This window comes from Gopherus evgoodei, chromosome 9 (assembly GCF_007399415.2).
Source record: "Gopherus evgoodei ecotype Sinaloan lineage chromosome 9, rGopEvg1_v1.p, whole genome shotgun sequence".
NCBI lineage: Eukaryota > Metazoa > Chordata > Testudines > Testudinidae > Gopherus > Gopherus evgoodei.
The window spans coordinates 58553768-58578955 of record NC_044330.1 but is presented as its reverse complement, the minus strand read 5'-3'; the positions used below and the strand labels follow the sequence as shown (position 1 = coordinate 58578955).

General features: G+C 48.5%; 1 protein-coding gene across 4 annotated transcripts in view; it reads right to left on the bottom strand.

Annotated features, from left to right (window-relative positions):
- The window catches only part of ZNF185 (zinc finger protein 185 with LIM domain), a 95269-nt gene that overhangs the window by 59207 nt on the left and 10874 nt on the right, over window positions 1-25188 (bottom strand). For all 4 annotated transcript variants that reach the window (XM_030576332.1, XM_030576333.1, XM_030576335.1 and 1 more), the window contains exons 2-8: window positions 13377-13455; window positions 8746-8884; window positions 7408-7482; window positions 3277-3315; window positions 2328-2399; window positions 823-903; window positions 87-167 (exon numbers count right to left, since the gene is read on the bottom strand). In XM_030576332.1, the coding sequence (XP_030432192.1) occupies window positions 87-167; window positions 823-903; window positions 2328-2399; window positions 3277-3315; window positions 7408-7482; window positions 8746-8884; window positions 13377-13401 (512 nt within the window). In that variant the 5' untranslated portion in view covers window positions 13402-13455. The remainder of the gene's footprint in view (window positions 1-86; window positions 168-822; window positions 904-2327; window positions 2400-3276; window positions 3316-7407; window positions 7483-8745; window positions 8885-13376; window positions 13456-25188) is intronic.

Sequence of the window (25188 nt, the reverse complement as noted above, 5' to 3'; positions counted from 1 at the left end):
AGATAAGATGAAAAGATACTTTCTGTTGTGTCTATTGAATCCCCAAAACCCCTGTATGGAAAGATGTTGGCTGCAGCAGTTTGTACCTCTTCTTATGTTCATTTGGGGAAAAGGCTGGTTTCTCTTCATCTGACTCCACTGATATTTGCCTGACATTGAATGGAGCCCTGAATCCAAGAGAAGAGGAGAACTATGTTAATGGCTTTGCTTTTGTACCTAGTCATAAAAGAATTTAAAGCAATGGGCACTGGATAACAGACTTGAAGCAGCCTTAGCCAGGTGAACATAGATGATGAGATGACTTACGGGTAGACGCCAGTATAGCACCTAAATTAGGGCACCAGAATCCTGACCCTCATTCATGGGAAAGGCACTTTTATTTTCCATGCACAGTGGTGAAAACATATCCCTGTCCAGGTTTTCTGATTTACAGGGCTTGAGCCTCAACAGATGATAATGCTGAATGCTCAGCCAGAACCTGCTTTGATCAGAAAAGTCAGGCAGTGGCCTGGGAGCAGGCCCGGACACAAGATTTCTGCATTTCTTGCTTTCAGACAGGCCACAGATACTGCAAAGCAAGCATCTCTTGTGGTAGTTTGGAGGCTTCTGACTCCTGTCCCAACTGGGTTTACTAAGAACAAAATTCACCCCATGTAGAAGGAAGCTCCACACAGTAACTTCTTTCAAAATGAAGGGCAGTGGAATGTTCAGCAAGCCAAGCGATCAGCCTGGCTAAGCAGGTGGCTCCATCATGCAGGCGAATGCACCAGGCGAGGCCCTGTAGTTGGATAAGCAGTGCACTGCTTCTCTTGGTACACTCACAGTTTTTTGTAATCCTCAGTTGTCATCTTATATCCGGAGGAGAAGCGGGGGAGGCTGGCACTCTTAGCCTGAGCTGCAGTACTGCAGATAACACACAGTCACTGCCATTAATGTGACACTTGTGATCTCTTGCCCTCCCACCAGATTCCCTCTCATGCAGATTTGAGAATGTTTCACAAGAGAAGGGTAAAAAGAATGAGCTAATGGATCATGTTGATTACTTTAGCCAGTGTATGGACAGCACATTGTTCTTCTGAGCTGTCCTGGGCCCAGGATATGATATGATAGATATGAGGGCCCAGTAGTTTCCCAAGGACTCCTGAGAACCGTCATTACTAGGTTTGGAATCCCCCTCCACCACACAACCCTATCTTGTTAAAAGGAGAGTCAGACACACATCTTGTAACACTGCTCTCTCTAGCATTATCCACTGGTCAGTAAAGGGGGAAATGCCATGGGGAAGGCACAGGACTGGCTATGCTAGCTTTGCAACTCTCCACCCCCCCAACTATTCCTGAAGCCAGGGGCATGTAATGAGCGCTCAGGAGTAGGCTAGTGGCAGCAGGAGCAGCGCCAGGGTTTCTGGTGCCCTAGGCAGAATTCAGGAGGCGGCATTTTGTGCACTCCCCATGGGGCACGTGAGAGATTCCAGTTCCACTCCCATAGTGCCGTCGAAGGACCCTGCGCCGAAATGCCGCAGGCGACAGTGGCAGTCACTGAGCTGCTCAATTGCCTGCCGCTGTTTTCCGTGTTGGCAAAAGGTCCTTCTTCGGCCGTGCGACGGGAGCGGAACCCGAAGCTCCCATGCGCCCCATGGAGCACACAAAATGCAGTCCCCTGAATCCTGGCACCCTACGCGACCGCTTAGGGTTGCCTAATGGAAGCGCCAGCCCGTAGTGGCAGGCTGGGAGTGAGAGGTGTGTGACCACAACCTCGCCCCACCTACTCCAGCTTTCAGAAATAAACATCATCTTAATAAAATATTTTTGTTATTTTTGTGATCAGGTTTGTTACAATGATTATTGAATGAAACCAGCATGTACATTTTCTCAAGGTTCCTACCCACACCAAAAAGCTCTAATCAGCACATGATTTCTGGGATAAGCATCCCAAGATAACAAAACAAGGGCACACCCAGAATACTCCCACTCCAGACAACTTCCGGTAGTCTTCTTGGAGGTCAGTGGTGGGCCAAGCTGAACCTTTCCACTATGTGCCACAACCAGTTCAGTTTAGAGATGGCATTAAGCCTAAGAATTGGGACAGGGGTTTGGAGTTTTGAATGCACTTCAAGTGCAGTGGGTTGGGTCCAAGTCTCTCTCTAGTTTGTTAGAAGCTTTATCGTCTCGGGATTCTGAATTGTGGTTGGAGAGGCTCTGCCAGAGTTTAATGGAGATCTGTGGGACTCTACAGGCACTGTATGAAATCAAACACTGGGCACCAGTGTATGCAGAATATTCCAAAATGCCAAGCAGGTCTTGTATGAAGAATAGGATCACACAAACCTTTTCTGCGTGCCATTGGAATAGCAGGGGCTTTCAGGCGGAGTCTTGTCAATGGTCCTGGTGAAAACCCCCCTATAGGAAAAGGAGAACTGTAGTTAGATTCAGGGCCATCTTAGAACCAAAATTAGAGAAAAACTGAGAGAGCCATTGAGAAAGGCCCTAGAGGAGAGGACCATGCTAAAGTGGGCCCCAAATCTGTCTCAGTCAAATCTATTAAGCTGCAGATTCTCCTCACAGATTGCAGGGCTCTCATCACCTCCAGTACATTATAACTGTATAATCTCTGTCCATCACAATGGCATCTATATAGCCTGATGGGGATGCACTGCACAGCCTCGCATTCCATGGAAGTATGACAACTTTGTGACCCTTGAGTGTGTACCAGAATTCATCCAGCACCCAAAGGGTAATGGAATTGTGAGAGGAAGCAAATACTGCTAGCATTTTGGCTAATGCAAGGGCCTATGTATCATGTTGAAGGGAAGAGGTTGGGTCAGAAACAGATTAAACAATTTCATGGTTGTAGTCAATACTTAATCAGCTCCCAAATAGACTTGGGAGTGTGGCAGTATAGGATACATGATCCTCTGTCTGACCAAGTCCATTACTGGTCAACACCTAGTGCTGCAATGGAAGATGAATCCCACAGTGCTCTGAGTTTCTAGTGCACTGCTTTTTACTCGGGACTGGGAGAGACTTCCTGACATCCCCACCAAGTGACCACCTTACTCCTCAGGCTATGAGATCTGATTTCCCATCACTGCCAGGGATCTGCTTGTTAAGCACCCAAACATGTCTACCCACAGGGGATCCCCACAGTCAGACACCACCATAACAGTGAAACACAGGAAATATTGATATTTCACCCATTTTATCCTCTACTGTCTCAGCCTCTGTCACCTGCAGCCCCAGTGTTTCTAACTCCGGGGATGGGGCTCTGCATACCAACCTGATGAGGTAACCGGAGGTGGGCTTGGAACTTGGCAACCTACACAGGGAATAGAAATAAAAAACTCACAAGGAAGAAATGGGAGCAGCAATATCCATAGGGTACAAGGCTGTCAGTGCACCAGGGTTTCTAGTGCTGTCCAAAGCCACAATAGTGGAAATCCAGAGCAGCAAGCCCCGTGATGCTATTTCACATCCCCATCCAAAGTTTCTGTAGCCTCTATTGTTTACAATTAGCTACAAAGGATTTTTTTTTAACACTATTTCAGGATGTGCTATAAGGGTCTCTATCAGGAAACTGACTAATTCTTTAAAAAATTGTGCTGACAGTCTATTTAATTCCAGACACAAACATAAATCCACAGATGGAATATAAATGCATGGATAATGGATCAAACATTGTCTCTCTTATAGAACAACATATTTACATTAACTTATTCAAATATCCATCTGCAGAAGGGGCCTGCTGTTCAGCCAGGGAAGGAGTTTGGAGAAACACTCTCTTAGGGCAACAGGAAGGAAACATTGTCAAACAGGGGTTAGAACCTGCAAATTGTGACATGCTAAAAGGACTGACATCAAAACCTGTGAAATATTGAGTCAGAAATGTCTGTCTGACAGTGAAGGTAGGACAGGGACTGGAAAATAAGCAGCATAGGAATGGCCATACTGGATTTTCAAAAGTGACTAGTCATTTGAGGTGCTTCAATGTTTAGGTGCTCAACCTGAGATACCTTAAAGGCTCTGATTTGTAGCGACCAGGGCTCAGGTCCTCAGAGGTGCTTAGGCTCTTTCAGTGGGAGTTAGAAGCCTAAATACCTTTGAGGATCTGGGTTTTGGTGAAAGTCTGGCCCCTTTTAACATGTCTCAAGTTGGGCACCCAGAATCACTAGATGCTCTTGGAAAGCTTGGCCCATTAATTATTTGTATTGCAGTAGCATGTCAGCACCCCAGTCAGGGACCAGGACCCCGATGCTGGGCACTGTACAAACAGAATAAAAAGACAGTGGTCCTCATTAGCCTTGGGTTTCTGAGCACCTCGCTCTCCCCCTTAACCTCAGCTCCAGCAGACTCCACTCCTCCTCTTTTCACTGCCCCGAAGGCATCACATTGCCAATGTCACAGGGCTGTGCGCGAGGGTGGGGGGAGGGCAAGCAGGGGCACAGGCAGGGCCGGCTTTAGCAGGTGCAGGGCCCGATTCCTGGCGCGGCGGAGGGGGGCTTGTACTCACCGGGCAGCGCTCCCCGTCTTCGCCAGCACTTCAGATAGCTGGCTGGGATATCTGTCGCACTCCGGCCGAAGCTCCGGCCCGGAGATCGGGGTCGCTGGGCTGCCGCGCTCCAGCTGGGGTCGCGGGGCTGCGGGGCCGCGGGGCTGCAGTGCTACTGCTGCGGTCGCGGGGCCATGGCGCTGTCGCGCTCCGGCCGAAGCTCCGGCTGGGAGATTGGAACCGCGAGGCTGTCGCTCCGGCTGGGGTCGTGGGGCTGCCACGCTCCAGCCGAAGCTTCCCGGGAGATCACGGCCGTGGGGCTGCCGCATTCAGGCCAAAGCTCCAGCCGGGAGATCGGGTTCACGGGCCGCAAGGCTGCTGCACTCCGGCCGAAGCTCAGGTCAAGCGATCAGGGCCACGGGGCTGTCGCGCTCCGGCTGGGGTTGCGGGGCTGCCGCTCTTTGGCCGAGGTCGCGGGGCAGGGGGGCTGCATCGCTCCGGCCGAAGCTCCCCGGGAGATCGGGGCCGCGGGGCTGCCCCACTCCGGCCAAAGCTCCATCCGGGAGATCGGGGTCGTGGAGCTGTGGTGCTCTGGCTGGGGTTGCCGGGCTGTCGCGCTCCGGTCGGGGTCGTGGGGCAGCAGGGCTGCCGCGCTCCGGACGAAGCTCTGGTCGGGAGATCGGGGCCACGGGGCTGTCGCGCTCCAGCTGCGTTCGCGGGACTGCTGCGCTCCGGCCGAGGTCGCTGGGCAGGGCGGCTGCAGCTCTCCGGCCAAAGCTCCCCGGGAAATCGGGGTTGCGGGGCTGCCCCGGTCCGGCCAAAGCTCCATCCGGGAGATCGGGGTCCCAGAGCTGTCGTGCTCCGGCTGGGGTCGCTGGGCTGCCGCGCTCAGCCGGGGTCGCGGGGCAGCGGGACTGTCACTCCGGCTGGGGTCACGGGGCTGCAGCGCTCCGGCCAAAGCTTCCCGGGAGATCACGGTCGCAGGGCTGCTGCGCTGCAGTCAAAGCTCCGGCTGGGAGATCGGGGTCGCCGGGCTGCCGCGCTCCGGCCAGGGTCGCAGGCCGCAAGGCTGCTGTGCTCCGGCCGAAGCTCCGGCCGGGAGATCAGGGTCGCGGGGCTGTCGCGCTGGGCCAGGGTCGTGGGGCTGCCGCGCTCTGGCCAGGGTCGTGGGGCAGTGGGGCTGCCGCGCTTCGGACGAAGCTCCGGTCAGGAGATCGGGGCCGCGGGACTGCTGCACTCCAGCTGGGGTCGCGGGGCCGCCGCGCTCCGTCCGAAGCTCCCGCCTGAAGATTGGGGCCGCGGGGCTGCCACGCTCCGGCCCAGAGATCGGGGCCAGGGGGCTACCGTGCTCCCACCGGGGTCGTTGGGCCGCGAGACTCACCGTGCTCTCCCCAGGGGCGCGAGGCCGGAAGACCCTGGTGGAGCACACTGCCCAGGGGTGAGTAAAAAAATTTTAAAAGGCGCCTAAGTCGAGTTGCCCATTCCAGGGAATCTGTCAAATCAGCCTAAAGCCAGCCCTGGGCACAGGCCCCCCAATCAATGGGAGCACAGAACTCCATCTGGGTGGGAAGACTGAGCTCCTCCGGCCTTGAGGCTGCAAGGGGAGATCCAGATTCTCCGGCTGCTGGGTGAGAGCAACTCCACCATCCATGGGGGGGCAGACATGGAGAGTGAACTCCGCCAGCCCTGAGGCACTGAAAATGCCGCTCCAAGAGCGGCTAAATTTTTATTCCAGTGCACTCCCCTGCAATGTCACAAATATTGCTGTTATTATCTATTGTGCCTCAATGTGCATGTTGCTTTACAGGAAGGCCTCAAGCAAAAGCCCTCCCTGGAGAATCCTGCCAGCTAATGAGAGAGGGGATGCAAGGAGAACTGACAACAAGTCATGGAGGAGAAGGGGGAAGTGGCAGCAAACTGCTCACAGGAGAGTTATTAATGAAAAATTCAGATCGGCGAGGACTGTCACTTTTCAGCAATGTGACTGCAGCCAGCAGGGGGCTCAAACACCGGGCTAATCGCTGCCCCATGTTTTTATTTTCTTAGGATCTGAACAGCTGGATCCTTATCTCCAGGCACCACACTGGCACAGGAATCCACCTGTATCTATAAGCTTGCAGAATCAGGGCCATCCAAAGCACCGTGCCAGCACACAGATCCACCTGCATCAGTGAGCTTGCAGGCTTAGGGCCAGAGGTGGAGTAAGGTTTCCTGGGGTCCTGGGCCAGAACAAGTGGGGGGCCCCTCACTACCCCTTCTGCCTGCAGTCCCGCCCCTTCTGCCCGTGGCCCTGCCCATGGCCACACCCCATTCTGCCCCTTTCCCCCGCAGCCCCACCCCTGTTTCACCCACGGCGGTGCACCATTTCACCCCACACACACACACTGTTGCCCCACAACCCATTTGCTCCTTTCTGCCTCCCCCTCCATGGCCCTAACACGAGAGAAGCCACGGCAGGGAGTGAGAGCTCCTCCAGTCCTGGGGCTACAGTCAGGGTCCAGGCGCTGGGGCTTCCCCCACCCACTCCCTGCTTGGCGCTTCTGCCAGGGCTCTGGACTTCCGCCACACTGCAGTAGATTTCTCCACATTTCTCCGGGGCTGCCGAATTGGCCAGGGTCCCTGGGCACAGACCCCGTCAGCTGATTGGATAATCTGCCACTGCTTGGGACCACACATAGCACTATGATGGCACACAGATCCATCTGCATGTATGAACTTGCAGGATCAGGGCCATGCTCTGTCCAAGATGAATGCTTGCAGAATGCTATGCTGAGCACAATGGGTGCAGCTCTCCTCCAGCATTATGTTTTATAACCTAATAATACCAGGAGTGGGTGTGAGGAGACCTCGAAGAATCCCATGTCCAGGCAGCTGCAGTGGCACTACATATTTATACTATCCCAGCCAGACGCCTTCAGTTACCTGTTATCGTGAGGTGTAACAGATGCTGAGGCTGGGGATCCCCCGTCGATCTTGTCAGACCTACGTGGTGAGTGCCTGGTGAGGGGAAGGAACAGAATCACAATGGTAACAATTCCATTCACACAATTCTCAACTGCTTTAGACATGCCAAATGTGACAGTTATGTGAGTAAAATGCACCTCCCGTGCCATCCCATGTGCATGGCACATCATGGTGCCAGTGTGGCAATGGCATGCTGTAGCCAGAGAGGACATCCAGAGGAATTCACCCCTGAAGGAAATCCCCTGCAGGCAATGCTCCCTGAAGAACCACATTGGTGTCATCATACTCACCCAGCTCTTTCATCCACAGATCTCAAAGCAACTCACCATGAGGCAAGAAGCATTATCCCCATTGCACAGATGGGGAAAGTGAGACACAGAGTCAGACATGACTTGCTCAAAGTCACACAGTGAGTCTGTGACAGAGCCAAGCATAGAACCCAGGTCTCCTGAATGTTACTCTGGTGCACTGAGCCACTGGGATTGCATTGTCTGCCTCCCTATTTTGCTGCTGTTATTTAGAGAGTGCTCATGCTGCAGATTCTGCTTTATAAACAAGTAGGGAGAAAAGTCTCTGCCAGAGATTCTACAGCATCTAAACTGGTGTGGGGATGGGGCTTCCTGTGGTCAGTTGCCAGCTTGCTGATGCACTCAGGTTTCATCAGCACTGGGGAAGCTTGTTTAGAGAGGAGGGAGATTTTTTGTTTTGTTTTTCATTAAGCAGTTTAATAAAACACTGTCCCTGTAAGTGTCTTTAGTTCCATGCTCCGCCCAATGCACCTTGCAAGGGTAATGCCATGCCCCTGGGATCAGCAGGGGGTGTCTGTGTGGAGATCTAGCTGTGTTGGCTTTACAACACTTAGGGTCCAGGATTCCACCACATGGGGCAACCTCCATCTGCCCACTTCTGGCAGCTTTGCAGCCCCTTTTTACCATGCCAGCAACCACAGGGCCAGAACACTGGGCAGGACTGGCTCCATGAGTTCAGCTGATCCTCTCCCATTTGCAGTTGGACATCTCCTGGGGATTAAAAACACCTCCGAGCTCCTGGGGTCATGGTTCTCCGAAAAGGTCATTTCCATTTGACTATCAAAAGTAAATACAAGCAATGCGTCCATTTGATTGTGAGTTCACTGCCAGCCGCATGGCCTTGTGCCACCCTTAGGGATGCCTGACGGTGATGGGGTTGTCCCATGACTCCATTGAGTTTGGGGAAGGGACTCTACCAAAATAGCACACAATTCTGGGAGGAAGGGGCAACAAGCTGTGGGTGGGTGAGGCTGGTAACTCTACTTACAATGGGCTGCTCTTCATCTCTTCCTCATTGTCTGAGTTTTGTGGGTAGATCCAACTCTTATCCCCTTTTAGTGTAGTGCGTACCTTCATCTGCCTGATGATCTTCTTGCGATCTTCCTCACTAGGTGGAATAACACCCCCTGATACAGAACAAGAGGAGATGGTTTAGGGGATGTGTGGGACTGAGGGAATGGGCTTGCTGAATAAGCACAGAGGTCCCACTACCAGGAGTGGCGCCAGGGTTTTTGGCGCCCTAGGCGGAGGTCCTTCCGTGCTCCTGGTCGGCGGCAATTTGGCGGCGGGGGGGTCCTTCCACACTCCCGGTCTTAGGGGCACTTCAGCGGTCGGTCCTGGAGCGAGTGAAGGACCCGCCACAGAATTGCTGCCGAAGACCCGGAGCGCAGAAGGACCCCCCCCCCCCGCTGCCGAATTGCCGCCGAGGGCCACAAAATGCCACCCTCCCAAATCCTGGTGCCCTAGGCGACCGCGTAGGTCGCCTAAATGGAAGCGCCGGCCCTGCCCACTACCAACTGACCCACCCAGGAGCCATTTCAGTTAGGAACAGCTCTTATTTCCCCCTTCTTATTCTAATACATTTAAAATACCGAGGGAATCTTTCACCTACTCATACAGGCTTTGACAGTTGGAATTTGCCAGTTGGCAAAGTCAGAGGCAGACTTCAGACTGGATTTAGGGTGCCACTTTACACTGAATATCCTGGACTACAGGACCCTTTACTGGAATTCAGAGACTCATTTGCTTGTGCTCCTTTAAAGGGAGTACCTAGCATGAATGAGTTGTTTTCTACCACAGAGAACCAAAGACATTCAGGTGACTGTCTGCTCGCTTATCTAAAAGGCAGTATGTTTGCCTTCACATTCCCTCTCCCTGAAACTACTTAGAGTGGCCGAAGCTAATGCAAGTGTTAGGTTGGAAAAACCACATTTCTGGTTGTCATGCATGGTTTGCCATTTCTGCTACCTGGTGGTGAGACAAGTTTAGGACTTGCTCAATGGGAGGACGGGCAGATTGAAAGAACATAGGATTCCCTCCTGCAAACCTTGTCTAAGGACAGCCTCAAATTAGCAGACTAAAGAGGCCCTTGCCTTGCTTATTTCTACCCTTCCATTCCCAATTGCTATTTCAAATGCAAGTGATCAATCCATGTCTTCCAGAATATGCATACCACACCTGGCACAATGGGGCTTTTATTTTGACTGTGGCACAAGTACTAGCCTCCTGTCCCTATAATGCCTTTTCCTTCAGTGCTACTCTGTCAAAAATCTATTTATCTTCCATTGGCTCTGTCCTCTCACCTATTAGGAGCCTTAATTACATAATTCACTGGAATAAGTGTTGTTAATGTTAATTAAAACATTGAAGCAGGAGATGTGAAAATGCCATAGGTTAGAAATTAGGACATGCTGCATCATCAGCAGGGTAGAGATCAGGTGAGAGAAAGCAGTTCAGGGGAGATGAGAGAGAGTGAGGGTTGGACAGGGTGGTGTTTGAGAGGACCAAAGAAGCCTAGGGAGGGGCTAGAGAAAGTGGAAGGCGCTGAGGAAAGCTAGGGTGTGGAGGAGCCGTATGGGGCAGGGAGGGGAGAGGAATATCAAAACATGGATTGATCTTGCAGATTGCTAAATACTATCTGCAAGGGGCTGAGAACAGCTGGATGGAAAATGGGAATTTTCATGGGAAAAATCCCCATTCAAAATAGACTCCCCCTTGCATACAAACAGTTTTCCCAGGAGAAATTTTTGAAAAATGAGAAGGTGTGAGGAAAGCTTGCTGCCAAAAAGCCTCCAACTTTTCCAGTTGGAAACCAGCAAAGGATTCCTGCCTTGTGCATTTTCCTGAATCTGCAGGCAGCCTGAAACTAATGGGAATAGCTATACCAGTATAAGCATCTTCATAATGGCATAACTGCATCCAAACTCGGGAGTTATACCACTTTAGGTATACCAGTCTAGTTAACTTGTGTGTGTAAACAAGTTACTGTCAGAGAGGAACACTTTCACTTTTAAAGAGTAATGCTTAAAAGTTAAAAGTGGAGGCCTAGTGTCTAGAGCAGTGGCTGGGGCTAAGACCAGGGTTCTGTTCTCAGCTCTGCCATTGGATGAATGACCTTGGGCAAGTCACATCACCTCCATGTGCCTCAGTTTCCCCATCTGTGCAATGGGGATAATGATTCTGACTCCTTTGTAAAGCACTTTGGAAGCTACTATTAAAAGTGACATCAATTGCTTCATTGAAATGAACAAGATATCCAAACTATTAGTTTCAGGCTGCTTGCAGATTCAGGAAAATGCACAAAGCAGGAATCCTTTGTCTCTGTCTGGGTTTCCACTCCTCCTCCTGAATGGAAAAGCAGCAGGTTAAAGATGGATTCCAGTTCGGGTGACATGATCACGTGTCTCTGTAAGACTCCAAGCCATCATTCCTCCCAGCCTGTCTCATAGGAAGGCCAGCCAATGTACAGGATCCCCCTGGACCCTTATTTTGCCAGACCCTGAGATATCAAAATGCCAGGATCATAATTAAATTAAGAGCCAACACAAAGGGGAGACACTGGAGGGAAAGAGAAGCCAGTGACTGATTACAAAGGACACCATGGGTACTGAACAAACTAACCTCAAACTACACTAACTGAACAGAGGGCATGATATCATAAAGATACTTGTGAACACCCATCAATGATAACAATTTTGGTATTAATGTTAAGGTTTGGGGATAAGAATTTTGACATGGATGTTAAACCTTATGATAATGCTACTTTTCAATTAATACCTATAAACAGGTTCAAAGCTTACGACAGCAGAGAAATCATAAAAAACCTGGTTTGCTGTGTGTGAATGGGGAAACTGAGGCACACTGCCTCATGGCCTTAATGGCTGAATGCCAAGAGAACTATAACAACAAACTGCCTTCGAGATAATCAGTGGCTAACTCTCTTCCACTAAACAAAGGGGAGAGGTGTGACTGTACCTCGGGGGAACACCCTGCACCCCCATGTTCATCTTTATAAAATGAGTGTTTGGTATCCAATGCAAAGATTGTCATGTTGGGTGTCTTCAGAAGGCTCATAATACACTGAGCATGGTTGTTATAGTGATATTATAGTAATTGTTACAGTAAAGTTATAGGTTATAATTACATGTATATCATTATGAGGCTGAAATGTATCCTCATGGCTTAAAGCAAGCCCAGGCAAAAACTCTCCAAGAATGGAGAGGCACTTCACATCTCATCAGGGCATGGATGGGACAAACCCTGCCCAGCCTCACAGGAACAATGGACACTGGCTTAGGCAGTAACAAAAGAATCTGTTAGACCCTTGAGGGAGTCACCCCCTTCCTTTGGGCAGTTTGGCAGCAATGTTCACCTGACTCAGAAGTTTATGTGGGGGGGGAGCCAAGAGAAAAGAAAGGACATGATAAAAGGGAGAGACATTTTGCCATGCTCTCTCTCTCTCTCTTCCACCTACATCTACAGACACCACCACCACCAAGCAACAGAAATGCTGACCAAAGGGGAGAGCCTGACTGAAAAGTAACCAGACAGCCTGTGGGAAGAAGCATCCAAGTTTTTAAGGACATTGAAAGTGTTAAGATCAGCTTAGAATGCATTTTGCTTTTATTTGACCAAATCTGACTTGTTATACTTTGACTTATAATCACTTACAATCTATCTTTATACCTAATAAATCTGTTTGTTTATTTTACCTGAAGCAGTGCATTTGGTTTGAAGCATATCAGAGAACAAGCCTGGTACATATCAGTTTCTTTTTTAAATTAACAAACTCATATAAGCTTGCAGTCTCCAGCGGACATAACTGGACACTGCAAGACATAGTTTCCTAGGGTTGCTTCTGGGACCAGAGATATTGGCTCGTGTCATTCTCTTGCAAATAGCTGGGAGCAGCTTACATGCCAGAGGCTGTGCATGATCGGCCCAGAAGTGGGGAGCTCTCACAGCAGAGCAGGATAAGGCTGGCTCCAATAGTCAAGGATTGGAGAAGCCTAGCAGATCACCAATCCAGATAGCACCAGAGGGGAATGTCACATGTATTACCCGGGTGGAATCCCCATCCTTAGGCCTGGCTTGACAAAGCCCTGGTTTGGATGATTTAGTTGGGGTTGGTCCTGCATTAAGTAGGAGGTTGGACTAGGTGACCTCCTGAGATCTCTTCCAACCCTGATCTTCTATGATTACTTTTAATATGAAGCCTCAGGTTCTGTAGCAGGGGTGGAATCTGTTGTTGACTTGTGGGATATATGTTGCCCCAATATACACTCCTTTGGTTCCAGCCATGACAGTACAGGGTTGCTTACATTATTGTTTTGTCCATCCTGAAATTCATTGGAGGTTACTAGTTTTCCACCTTTCTCTATCTTTGTAGGCATTACAATTCTACCTCAGTGAAATATCAAACATACAGAATTCTGTAGCAAGTAAATACATGACAATCTGTTGAGTAAGAGTAAAGAGTAGGACCAATGAATTTCAGACATCATACATTGGAATAGGGGAAATCACAGATGTTAGAGTTGATATAACAAATAGCAAATAGCATGATCTTAAGGAAGGAGAGCACTGCAAAGCAGCTTAGGTAGGGGCAAGATAAATTACCTCTGCTGACACCAAGAGACATCATGGTTCTCTCAAATTTTCTCCTACTTCAGTTCCCAGTTCAAGGTAACGGGTCCACCTGAAAAAATGAAAAAGCGTGAGAAACCCAAATTATTGCTCCAGTTATAAATGGTTTCCAGACAGGATCTGAGTGAGTATGTGAATTACGTACCACAGTAATATTACACTGGCAGAAAGGAGACGGGGAAGGTCTATTTGCCCCTCTATTTTATTTCATCCTCTTGGCCAACTGGAGTCTTTCCCATCACTGTTCTCATGGATCCATGTGAAAAGTTGTTCAGAATTAAGGGATCACAGCAATGTCAGTTTGGAAAGGACCTTGAGAGGTCATCTAGTCCATCCCCCTGCTCTGAGGCAGATTCAAGATGGGTAAAACTCACTTGGATTCATGCTCAAGTCCACTAACTCCATAGTCTAGTCATGGCAGACATGCCTATCCAAGCTCAGCAGAGGAAGAGGCACCCCAGGGTCATATGCCTCAAACTACTCAGAGAAGACAGACAACAAGACACATATTGATGTTGCTATAACACTGACATTCTTTTCAAAGCAGCATCACTTTTCCAGGCAGAACTGACAATTCCTGTTCCCTGCCTAATGATCTCACAAGCAGGTAGCAAGCTGTAGTAACTTTAGCCTATAGATACCCACACACATTGTTGTCTCTTTTACAAGTGCATAAATGACTTAATGACTGACAATTATGAGCCTCTTTCATCCAAAGAGCTATATTCTCTACGGTCTGGTATGCAAGGACTTTCTTCTTCTCCTTCTTGCATAGCAGCAGGTGCTGTCATATAAGGGGCCTTTCAGCAGCTTCTGTGAGAACATCATGACAGTTACAAAGCTGTGGATCTATAGAACCTTATCCAGCAGTGAAACACGGCTGCTGAAGAGTGGCACACTGACATTTGCGATTCTCACCGTCTTTGTTCTCTGCTCTGTATTAAGGGACAAGATCAGCAATGAGAATGTTTGTAGCCAGACCCAGTAACCATTTCCATCAACACTTGTTTGGGTTCCATGGCTTTCTTGGTATGGACCAGGGGTAGGCAACCTATGGCACAGGTGCCGAAGGCGGCACGCAAGCTGATTTTCAGTGGCACTCACACTATCCAGGTCCTGGCCACCAGTCCAGGGGGCTCTGCATTTTAATTTAATTTTAAATGAAGCTTCTTAAACATTCTGAAACCTTATTTACTTTACATACAACAGTAGTTTAGTTATATATCAGACTTATAGAAAGAGACCTTCTAAAAAGGTTAACACGTATTATTGGCACGTGAAACCTTACATTAAAGTGAATAAACGAAGACTCAGCACACCACATCTGAAAGGTTGCTGACTCCTGGTATGGACATATAATTACAATGAAAGACCATTACCACGGGACCAGAGATCCTGTGGTAATCAAAAATTTCAGGGGTGCAATAAGATTACTAGTGATGGACATAATCTGAATAGCCAGCCAGACCACTTGAAGGACCGAGTTAGAAATCGATCTGCATGGCACTCAGAATGCAAGGATGCTACATCCCTTTGGGATTTGCATGATGATGATTTGCATGATCTCCTTTGAGTGTAATCCTCTGCAGCAATGTTCTCCAAGGCATCTGAGTCAGTTTGAACCAATGCACCAACTGGGAAGCTAGGAAGTATTTTGCTACTGGAGGTGTCACCTTTCCTATGAAACACAACACCAAAGTTCTGGCCATGAATGGTCATTGGACATCTCATGCATTTGGGGCATCCCAGACTAGGGTTAATGTGAGTGTCCTGGCCAGATTCCAATTTGGCTAATTTTATGCTGTCTGTCTAAATCCTCTCTGAAAATATTACAAGAGAGCAGAATTTTTTACTTCTTGTCCTAAAGGATTATCCTGTGCCACTGCTTCCAACAGCTGTGTATTCCTCCCTAGAAGCAGCCATGCTCCCTGTGTGTACAGTCTGTAAGTGCTTGGGAATCTTCAAGATGCTGCATGAATATAAAGTTAAGTTATTATTACCTGTGCGTGGCTTGTTTCTGAAATATTGCATGGAAACCACGCTCCCATTAAAAAATACCTAGTACTGATCTCACAGCATCGCTGCTTGGTGAAGTCCTCACCCTTTGCTTGGCACATGGGAAGCTGAATAACCACCTCTGCTCTTTGCAGATGCAACTTCCCTCCTAGTTTGCACTGAATTCTGGAACACAACCAAAGTGCAATGAATTCAGGACAACTCCTGCTCTCAAGCTCCATTCACCTGCTCAACCTTTCCCTTCTAGAATGCTAGTTTAACTCCCACTGCATGTAGACAGCCTTCTCCTGCCCACACCCTTCCCAGACTGTCCTTCTTGAGGCCTTTCCGCTCAGACTCACAAGGGGACAGAGACAGAACAAGGACAATAATCCTATTATGGATGACCATAAAGTATTTCAATTCTAATCTTCGATATGCTCTGATGAATTTCTTCCTCCCTTCTAGTTAACAAGTTATTGCCTATTCCTGCAGTAACTGTGTGGTATAAAACAACCCAGGAACAGGGACAAAGGGGAAAATGGTGGCAAGGAACTAGCCCAAACATAGGGCTAGTTGGGAATTTTTTGGATTAATTGTTTTTCATTGAAAGAGGCTAACTTGTCAAAATCAAAACTGTTCTTGAGTCAGAGTCAGGATTTGAGGAAAAAAGAAAAAAAGTCAAAATTGAAATGAAACATTTTGAAATTTTCAAAATAAAATGCTTCCATAGACTCAAACCAAAACATTTCTCGGTGTTTTGCATTGCAATTTTTTTTTGAGATTTTGACTTTTCATTTCGATAAGATGAGAACAAATTGTGAACTCTTGAATATTTGAGGGAAACTGTTTTGCACCCAGTTCTACCCAACGGTCAGATGCTGCCCTTGATCCATGTTGAGTTAGAAGCAGCTTCGTCATCGCGAGCCTGATGGCTACAGTTAGTCGAAAATGTTCTGCCCGACTTGACAGAATCAACATGCAACAATTTCATCAACAGTTTCAATGGAAAGCAGACAAGCAGGTTCCTAGGCTGACACTGCCTGTGAGCTGTCAAGTTCCCCAGACTGGTTAGATTCCCAGGATGCTCGGCTACTCAGCTACTTGGCTTTCTGCTCCTCAAAGAAGTAGCTTGCTGGGAATCCAGGCAGCCTAGGAGCAAGCAGGCTGAAAAATTTTGTTTTGGTTCTCTGGAAACAGAATTTTCCTGGAAGTCCCTCCCTGCAAAAAAATCATGTTTCTGAGGTTTTGTCCTGATACAAAATTATTCACGGGAAGCAATTTCTATTTCCTGGCCAGCTCTAGTGATAGCCTTAAAACAGAAGTACTTCAATGAAGTGTTTTTGAAAATCTGGAGTGTTGATACACACATAAGCTAGGATAAATGAGAGGACAAATCAGGCATTTAGTATAGAGGAGCAGAGTTTTCCATGGAATATAAATCAGTTTTAGAATCATGCAAATAGGATTCATAAAAAGATGCAGCAAGATGAGATTCTTGGCTTGTGCAGCATGGAACTCACAGCCCAGGTTGTTAAAGTTGTGATGGCTTTAAGCTACCTTTGTCCTCTCTTAATCCTGAACTGTTCTAGGGGCACCCTTCCTAGACTGCAGTGCTACCTGAAATCTCCCAGCTGTTCCCTCACCTCCAGCGCATCCCTCCCATCACCACAGTCCCACAAACGCTATCCAAAGGCTCATGAAGGCAGCCTCAGAGGGCAGCTTACAGTTGTCTTCTGCAGTGCTTGTACAGAGAGAATCTTTTATATGGCAGGTAATGGGGCAAGATCAGTGATGAGAATCTCAGCCCAAGAATTTTGCTTGGGACTTCTCCCTAGACATAGTTGGTACATCATCTAGCCAGTACTATTGATATTAGCCTCTTACTTACCCAACTTTATCTGCCTTTAACAATACACCCCAAAATTAAAGGAAGTGCCAATGGACAACAAAGGACGTGTGAATAAATACACAGTTCTGATGCCTGAAACTACACATTGGCCAACCCTACAACCTGATCCCTCAGGCTTCTCTATCTTTCCATTCACATCAGCGTGGGAGAGCGCATCACAAATATCACCACAGATATTTCTGGCTCTGCAGACAGGTGTCTGGGCATGTTGATGGCTCATTAGTGCTGGCTCTGCAGGACTGGCAGTGGTTCCCACGCATTATTTTTCCAACCGTGACTCACACAGCAGCAGCCAGCCCTGCCCTTCCTTGACAGGCACGCTATGGCCTAGTAAAGTACAAGCATGCTGAGTGTGGTGGTTCAGAGTCAGTGGCAGGCCAGTGTCTGAGAGAGCTGTCTCTAGAGCCTCAGTAAAGGGCCACACCACAGTTTCAGGGGCTGCCCAAGTGCAGAATTCCAAGCAGATTTCCTAATGATGTGTTGGAGACGATGAGATTTGTTTCTAAAGCAAATAACCTATTGCAGGAGAATGCACTGCAAGAAATGGGACAGTAAACACAAACAGGGTCTAGTACCAAACCACACTCCTAGTCTGAGGCAGACGTGGGCAGACAGTGTTTAATTGAGTACTGCAATCCACATAGGAAGAGCCTCCCAAGATAATTCTCAGCTACCAGAACTCCTGGCTTTGTGGTGAGTGACAAGTTGACTACTTTTTAGTGTGGAATTTCTATCCTGGGAAGGCTATGCCAAGGCATGCTTGGGGTTGTTAAGTATAAATAAGTCTTCTTCCAGTGCCAGAGCACAATAGGATCCATGCAGTGCCTCAGACACACAAGTTACACAGCCTCTCCAGATGTTAGCACTCCAACTAGGGGGAGGTCTAGCTCAGTGGTTTGAGCATTGTCCTGTTAAACCCAGGGTTGTGAGTTCAATCCTTGAGTGGGTCACTTAGGGATCTAGAGCAAAAATCAGTACTTGGTCCTACTAGTGAAGACAGGGGGCTGGACTCAATGACCTTCTGAGGTCCCTTCCACTTCTGTGAGATATAGGTGTATATCTCCATATTGGCCTCCACAAGTCACTCCTGGATGGAGTACAATGTGAGATGACAAAGACAGGGATCATAATGGCAAGCTCTATATCTGAGAGGAAGAGTTCTGCTGTCTTGCACAACTGGAGCTGAGTAGCACTTATGGCTGCTATTTGGAGATCAAGGTGTATGCTCTACAGCTCTTTAACAATTGTGCCCTAACTCAGTAGTCCTGTAGACTTCAGTGAGTCTACACATGTGCTGAAAGCTAGCTATGTGCTTAAACACCTGGTTGAACAGGGGCCTTGGAAAGCAGATTCTCTTGACACCTGAAGCTTACCATTGCATTGTCAAACGTGGAGTAGCTCGTCTCTTAAGTGGGACACTGCAGAGAGAACATATCACACCAGCACTCTGAGAGCTACTCTGAGTTTCTACCCAATTTCAGATCTACAGTAAGATTGACTTTAACCTGAATCATCTCCAGAAGCCTCTATGGGCTAGGGCAGTGGCTTTCAATCTTTCCAGACTACTGTACCCCTGTCATAAACAGATAGTTAAGGGTTAATGTCTCTTTTACCTGTAAAGGGTTAACAAACAGGGAACCAAACACCTGACCAGGGGACCAATCAGGAGACAAGATACTTTCAAATCTCAGTGGAGGGAAGCCTTTCTTTGTGTTTTTTGGGTTTGGCTTTGTTCTCTCTGGGTCCTGGAAGGGACTAGACGTGCAACCAGGTTTCTTGCCAATCTCCCTACTACAGTCTCTTATATATTCAGAATAGTGAGTATTTAGTAAGAAAGGCGGTTATAGTCTTTTGATTGTTTTCTGTATTTGCAAATGTGTAGTTTGCTGGAAGTATTTTAAATTGTATTTTTGCTGGGGGGAGGCTTCTTTCTAGTGTCTATAAGCTGACAAACCCTGTAACTTTTACCATCTAAATTGCAGAGATAACTTTTACTTTTTTTCTCTCTTTTTATTAAAAGTTTTGCTTTTAAGACCTGTCTGATTTTTTCCCCTTGTTGAGGCTCCAGGGAATTGAGTCTGTACTTAACAGGGAAGGGGAAGGGAGGGGAGAAGAGTGGAATCCCTTTGTTTTAGATTCACAGAGAGTGTGAATCTGTCTATCTCTCCAGGAGCCCAGGGAGGGAACACCTGGAGGGGAAGAGAAGGGAGGGAAAGTCTGGGATAGGCAACTGTGAGGAAAGGGGTTTACTTTCCTTGTGTTAAGATCCAGGGGGTCTGGGTCTTGGGGGTCCCCAGGGAAGGTTTTGGGGGGACCAGAGTGTATCAGGCCCTGGAATTCCTGATTGGTGGCAGCTTATCAGATCTAAGCAGGTAATTAAGCTTAGAGGAATTCATGCTGGTACTTCAACTTTTGGACTCTAAGGTTCAGATTGGGGAAAGATACCATGACAACCCCTTTTAGGAGTTTGATTTGTCTTGCATACCCCCACGTTTCACCTCGCTTAAAAACTACTTGCTTACAAAATCAGACAGAAAGGTGCAAAAGTGTCACAACACATTATTACTTTCTCATTTTTACCATACAATTATAACATAACTTAACTAGAATATAAATAGTGTACTTACATTTCAGTGTATAGTATACAAAGCAGTATAAACAAGTTATTGTCTACATGAAATTTTAGTTTGTACTGACTTCATTAGTGCTTTTTATGCAGCTTGTTGTAAAACTAGACAAATATCTAGATGAGTTGATGTACCCCCTGGAAGACCTCTGCATAGCCCCAGGGGTATGTGTAGCCCTGGTTGAGAATCACTGGGCTAGGGCGTGGCTACCTCAGGTCTGCCTTTTCTTCTGTACCACACCGAGAATTAGATACTCTGTGGGAACACTGTGAATGTTAGAGTCCAGAATGAAGCGGCCACATTAGCCAGTTTTCTGCAGTAGGTTCACAAGGATAATAGGCTTTTTTTTTCAGGAGAAACGAGTCCCTCACTTGATTAATTTAGAGCACAACACAAAACTCACCTTCCTTATTAATGGAGGCTAAAAAGTGGCCAACTTTTATCCTTTGCTTAGATCTCATCCCCCAACATGATCACAGAAATGTCTTAACCAAGGGAGGAGCAGAACCAGAGATCCATAACTGGACAGAAATTATACTTCTTGTATTTAACACCTCTACTACTATGGCAATTGGCACAATAGAGAAAGACACAGCTCCAGACCATCCATGGTGGAACAATAACAAAATGGACCAAGCAGTTGCTGGAACTGAACTGGAAACTTCTCCTTCCTGCTTGACACTGATTCTCAGCAGATAGCCTGGCAGTTTGAGATGGCAATATTGACAGTTGCATTAGAGAAACAAGCATAAACAGAGATACATGAGACACTCCAAGGCAAACTGAAAGACAGACAGAGTAACAAACAGCAAACTTCTTATCAGGAAAAAAGCTTTAGAGGCTCACCTGATAATACCGCCTCCCTCTCGCTTCCCTCGTGCCCACTCGCCTCCCTCCTATCTCTTTACAGGTAATTATCAAAAACTTCCAAATCAAATCAGCTTGAGATCCCCTTCCATTAATACAACACGTAATGCATCTGGACTTCAATGAAGAGACAATTAGATTTTAAAAGAAAATGCTTGGCAAGCATTTTCTCCATCACTAGTAGCTATTGAGCCTAGAGCTTTCAACAAATGAAGAGCACAAATCATAGTTCAAAATTTCTTCAGAGATCTGAGTTCAGGATTTAGGATGGGGTTATCAAAAACACTCAGTGTTGACCCATTGAAGTCACTAATTCACTTCAGAAAATTCCAGCTTTGGCCCAGAACCATTTGCTGGGCTAGTACTGTTGACTAGAAGTGAGATTTTGTTATAACATTTTTACATTAGCAAAAGCCCTAGTATAGATGCAGTTACACTAGCTTCTGGCAGTATAGCTGGTAAGAGAGCTTTGGCCAGCATGGTTTATTTCATTTGGAAAGTGGTATAAGCTACACCAGTAACAGCACTCTTTTGCCAGGATCAGCTGTGCCTTCATTAGCTAGACCAGCTTACCCTTTCCAGTGTAGACAAGCCTAGAGTCTATTGACACTGTAATTGAGAGAGGTGAGTCTCAGTGCAGCAGCCAGATTGGTGCTAGCTCACCTTGAGCAAGCAGACTAGAACTAGCAATGTCAATGGTACCTCATGGGCAGAGGCTCAGGATGGCCACCTGAGCTTGGACTTGAGAGAGTGGGCAGGCAGGCTTGACTTGAGCAACAATCCCAGCCCCGCCCATGCCACAATGGCCACATGACTATTATTAGCATGCTAGCTCCATAAGAACTTGTGCAAATTTGTGTACTCAAGCTGCGACTGAACGTAGCCACAGAGGCTGAAGCTCTGGGCAAGTCTACATAGTAGAGCACTACATCAGCACAGTTGTACCACTGTAGCATGGCCGGTGAAGATGCATTATGCCAATAGGCGAGCGCTCTCCTGTCAACATAATTACTCCACCTCGGCAAGAAGTAGAAGCTATGTTACTGGTTGAGCATTTCCTGCCAATATAGCACTGGTGTGAACTGCGCAAAACTTGTGTCACTCGGGGGAGAGGGATGACTTTTTCACACTCCCGAGTGACGTAAGTTAGATCAACTTAGGCAATGGTGTAGACTTGCCCTCTGAGACCAGCTAGAATGGCTCTCCTCCCTGCCCCACCTTAGGCACATTGTCAGTTACTGCAGTGGAGGCTCAGACTTCTGAACTCAGCAAGGAAGGGAAGGGAAAAACAAATCAATGCTGAGGTATTTTGTTTGGACTCAACCAAAACCCCAGAGCGGAACACCCTCAGCTCTGGATAAGAGGGATCATTATTTGTTTGCAGGACAGGTGCAAGGATGTTTCGCGCCCTAGGCAAAATTTCCACTGCGCTCCCCGGCCCTGAGCGCCACCCCCCCACGGCAGCTCCCCACCCTCCGCCCTGAGGCACCCCCCCAGCCCCAGCTCACCACTGCTCCACACACAAGCACGAGCCCCCCCGAGCATGCCCTGGGAGGCAGGAGAAATGAAGCAGCTACGGCATGTTCGGGGAGGAGGCGGGGCAGGGATGAGCTGGGGTGGGGAGTTCCCCTGCGTGCCGCCCCCCGCCTTACTTGCTGCAGGTGGCCCTCCCCATGCTCCCCTGCCCCAGCTCCCTCTGCCTAAATGCCGGCGGCGACTGGGGCGGATGAAGATCCGGTCGCCGCGGTCACTGCTGAAGAAAATGGCGCCCCCTAAATCCCAGTGCCTTGCCTAAATGGTTGCCCTGGCCCTGCCTGCACTGCCCTCAGGCCCAGCTCAGTCTCTCTGCCAAAGAGCAGCACATGTGACACAAGCAGAGGCGTTCCCATAGGAGGCATCACCACAGAGCTTTGGGCTCATCGGCATGGCCTGCGTCACCCTGGGTGGAAGGGCCTGCTCCTGTCCCCAGTGTGAGTGGCTGATTCAGCCCAATAGTGCAATTTGTTCACATCAGAGAGGCGTCATGAATGATCAACCTGAGTATGGATTTTCTATAGCAGGTTGGGTTCCTGAGTCAGTGCAGGGACTGAAAGGGGAGGATTTGCACCTCCCTGACGTGATGCTGGGGCAGGCAGGGGACAGAGAGGCCACAATAGCAGGTCAGAGCAGCCTGTGGACAGCCCTACCTTGCCCTCCCTACCTCCCACTGCCATAGTCCCTATAGGCATTACTGTACCAGGGGATCCCTAGGGTGCAGGCCTGTCTCTTCCTGCCCTCGGTCTGCCCTGAAACATCCCCTGTGCCAGAAGAATCTATGGGGTTGGCACTGAGCCCCTGGTGCAATTCACTCAGGGGAGCCATGCAGCCCCTTGGTGCCAGCCCAGCTTCACCCTACTCTGCACACACAGCAGGTGCAAAGCGACTGCACAGAGGAGGAGAAGGAACCTCCTTGGTTGAGTCCCCTTGAGCCTGCCTATCTCTATTTTCAAGAAAACCAGGAAATTCAAACACAAAAGACACTTTGTAAAAACAGTTCAGGTGGCTGAGAGACAGCGACGCAAAACCCAAATACACAACGCTAGGAAACACAGCACAAAACCATTCACCTACATCCCTCCTCTTCTCTCTCTCACTCACACATTGCCCATTCCCCCAGCCAACCAGTCCTACTCAGCTACTGTCACCACAGTCAGATCCTTAACTTTACCCTCCGTGGAATGCCACGAAACAATGCTTACATTTCCTGAACAAAAAGCTACATAAAGAAATATGCATAGCAGAGATCAGCACATGCATCCTGCTCAGGACACATGACCAAAGGAGCCCCAGTGACATCAATCTAAAACTATTCATTACACCCCAAAAAATTCTACATAACAGCTGGAGCTTACAAGTCCTCTCATATGCTACCTGTCACCATTTACAAACAAAGTCACAGCACACAAACACTGCAATCTGTGCAGTTATGATTTACCAAATTGCAGAACCCATCAAAAAGATTGAGATGTAATATTGCTCCACATAAACAAATATGCTACCCCACAAAATCAAAATAACTTGGTTGGTAGCCTACAACTGTGAGATGAAGGTTCAATGTCTTAATATAACAATGCCAACTCCAAAATACTGCCACATTTACACCTACTTCCACATATACTCTTATCATTGTGCAGATTTCCCATCTTAAATTCCTACTGAACACATTCAGAATAAATGTTTATTTAAAAAAAATTCTTTAGGTGACACCTCTATTGGGAAAAATACTGGTAACATATTCTAGTTCACAATATTAAGATTACAAACAAAAAGGACATATTAGTTGTGATTCTTGACAAGTCCTAAATGGAAATAATCCAGGTTCAAGCTAGCCATGAACACAGATTAATCCCATAGGAACACTGGCATTAAACAGGCCCTGTCTACAGGTATGTTTTGATTTCGTAAACACTTCCCTGCTGGGCTAGCCTGGGGCTTACAGATGGCAGAGTTAAGGGTATCTGGGTGGCCTGTGAGTTTGGATAAGTAGAGCAGCTTTTCTCTGGGAATGGATGGTATCTGGGAACAGGGATGTGTGGGGCTGATGTACCAACATACATGGTGTTACACTGTGTTGTGTGTTCCAGTTTTGCATTGTTGTCCCTTAGCAACTTGTTCTCCTTGATGTTACCTTAACATTGCACACAACCCCTTAGCAGGGAAGAGAGCCTTGAGGGTGGGGATGGGTCACAGACCTCTGAACTAAGGTGGGAACCAGAGAGTTTCCCTACTGGTGCCAGGCCCGCCCAGGGACCTGGGGCACTAGCATGGCCAGGCTGGGCATCTCGCTGGCTCCCTGGGCTGCTAGAGACTGGGAGCCAGGCCAGAAGGGGGGCAGCCGCGGGAGTAGGTCCCTGCCAGCTGCCAGGACCCAGAACCGCGGAGGGGAAGGGGCTGCTCCTGGGCTCCCATCCAGCCGCCCCCGCGCTGGGGCTCCCTGCATGCGTCCCCCTTACCTCCTCCACCAGGGCGGCGAAGTGCTCCAGGGAGGAGGCAGGCAGGTCCCCGTAGAGCAGCTCCCTGGGGCCAGGCGGGGCGCTCAGCGGCCCAGGCCCCCTGCGCAGAAAGAACAGTGCCTTGCCACGGCCGGGGCTGGCAGAGAGCTCAGTGCTGAGCGCCAGCTGCCCCACCAGGCTCAGCATCACCAGCAGCTGTGGCAGCTGCCCTGCGGCGCCCTCCAGGAAGCCCCACAGCAGGGGCTGCACCTCAGGGCTGCCCGCACAGCGCTCCCAGCATTCCGGCTTCAGCCACAGGCTCCGCACCATGCGATCCCCGAGCAGTCGGACATGGGTATCCAAGGTGGGGGCGTCCCAGGAGCGGCGCCAGGGTTTTTGGCACCCTAGGCAGG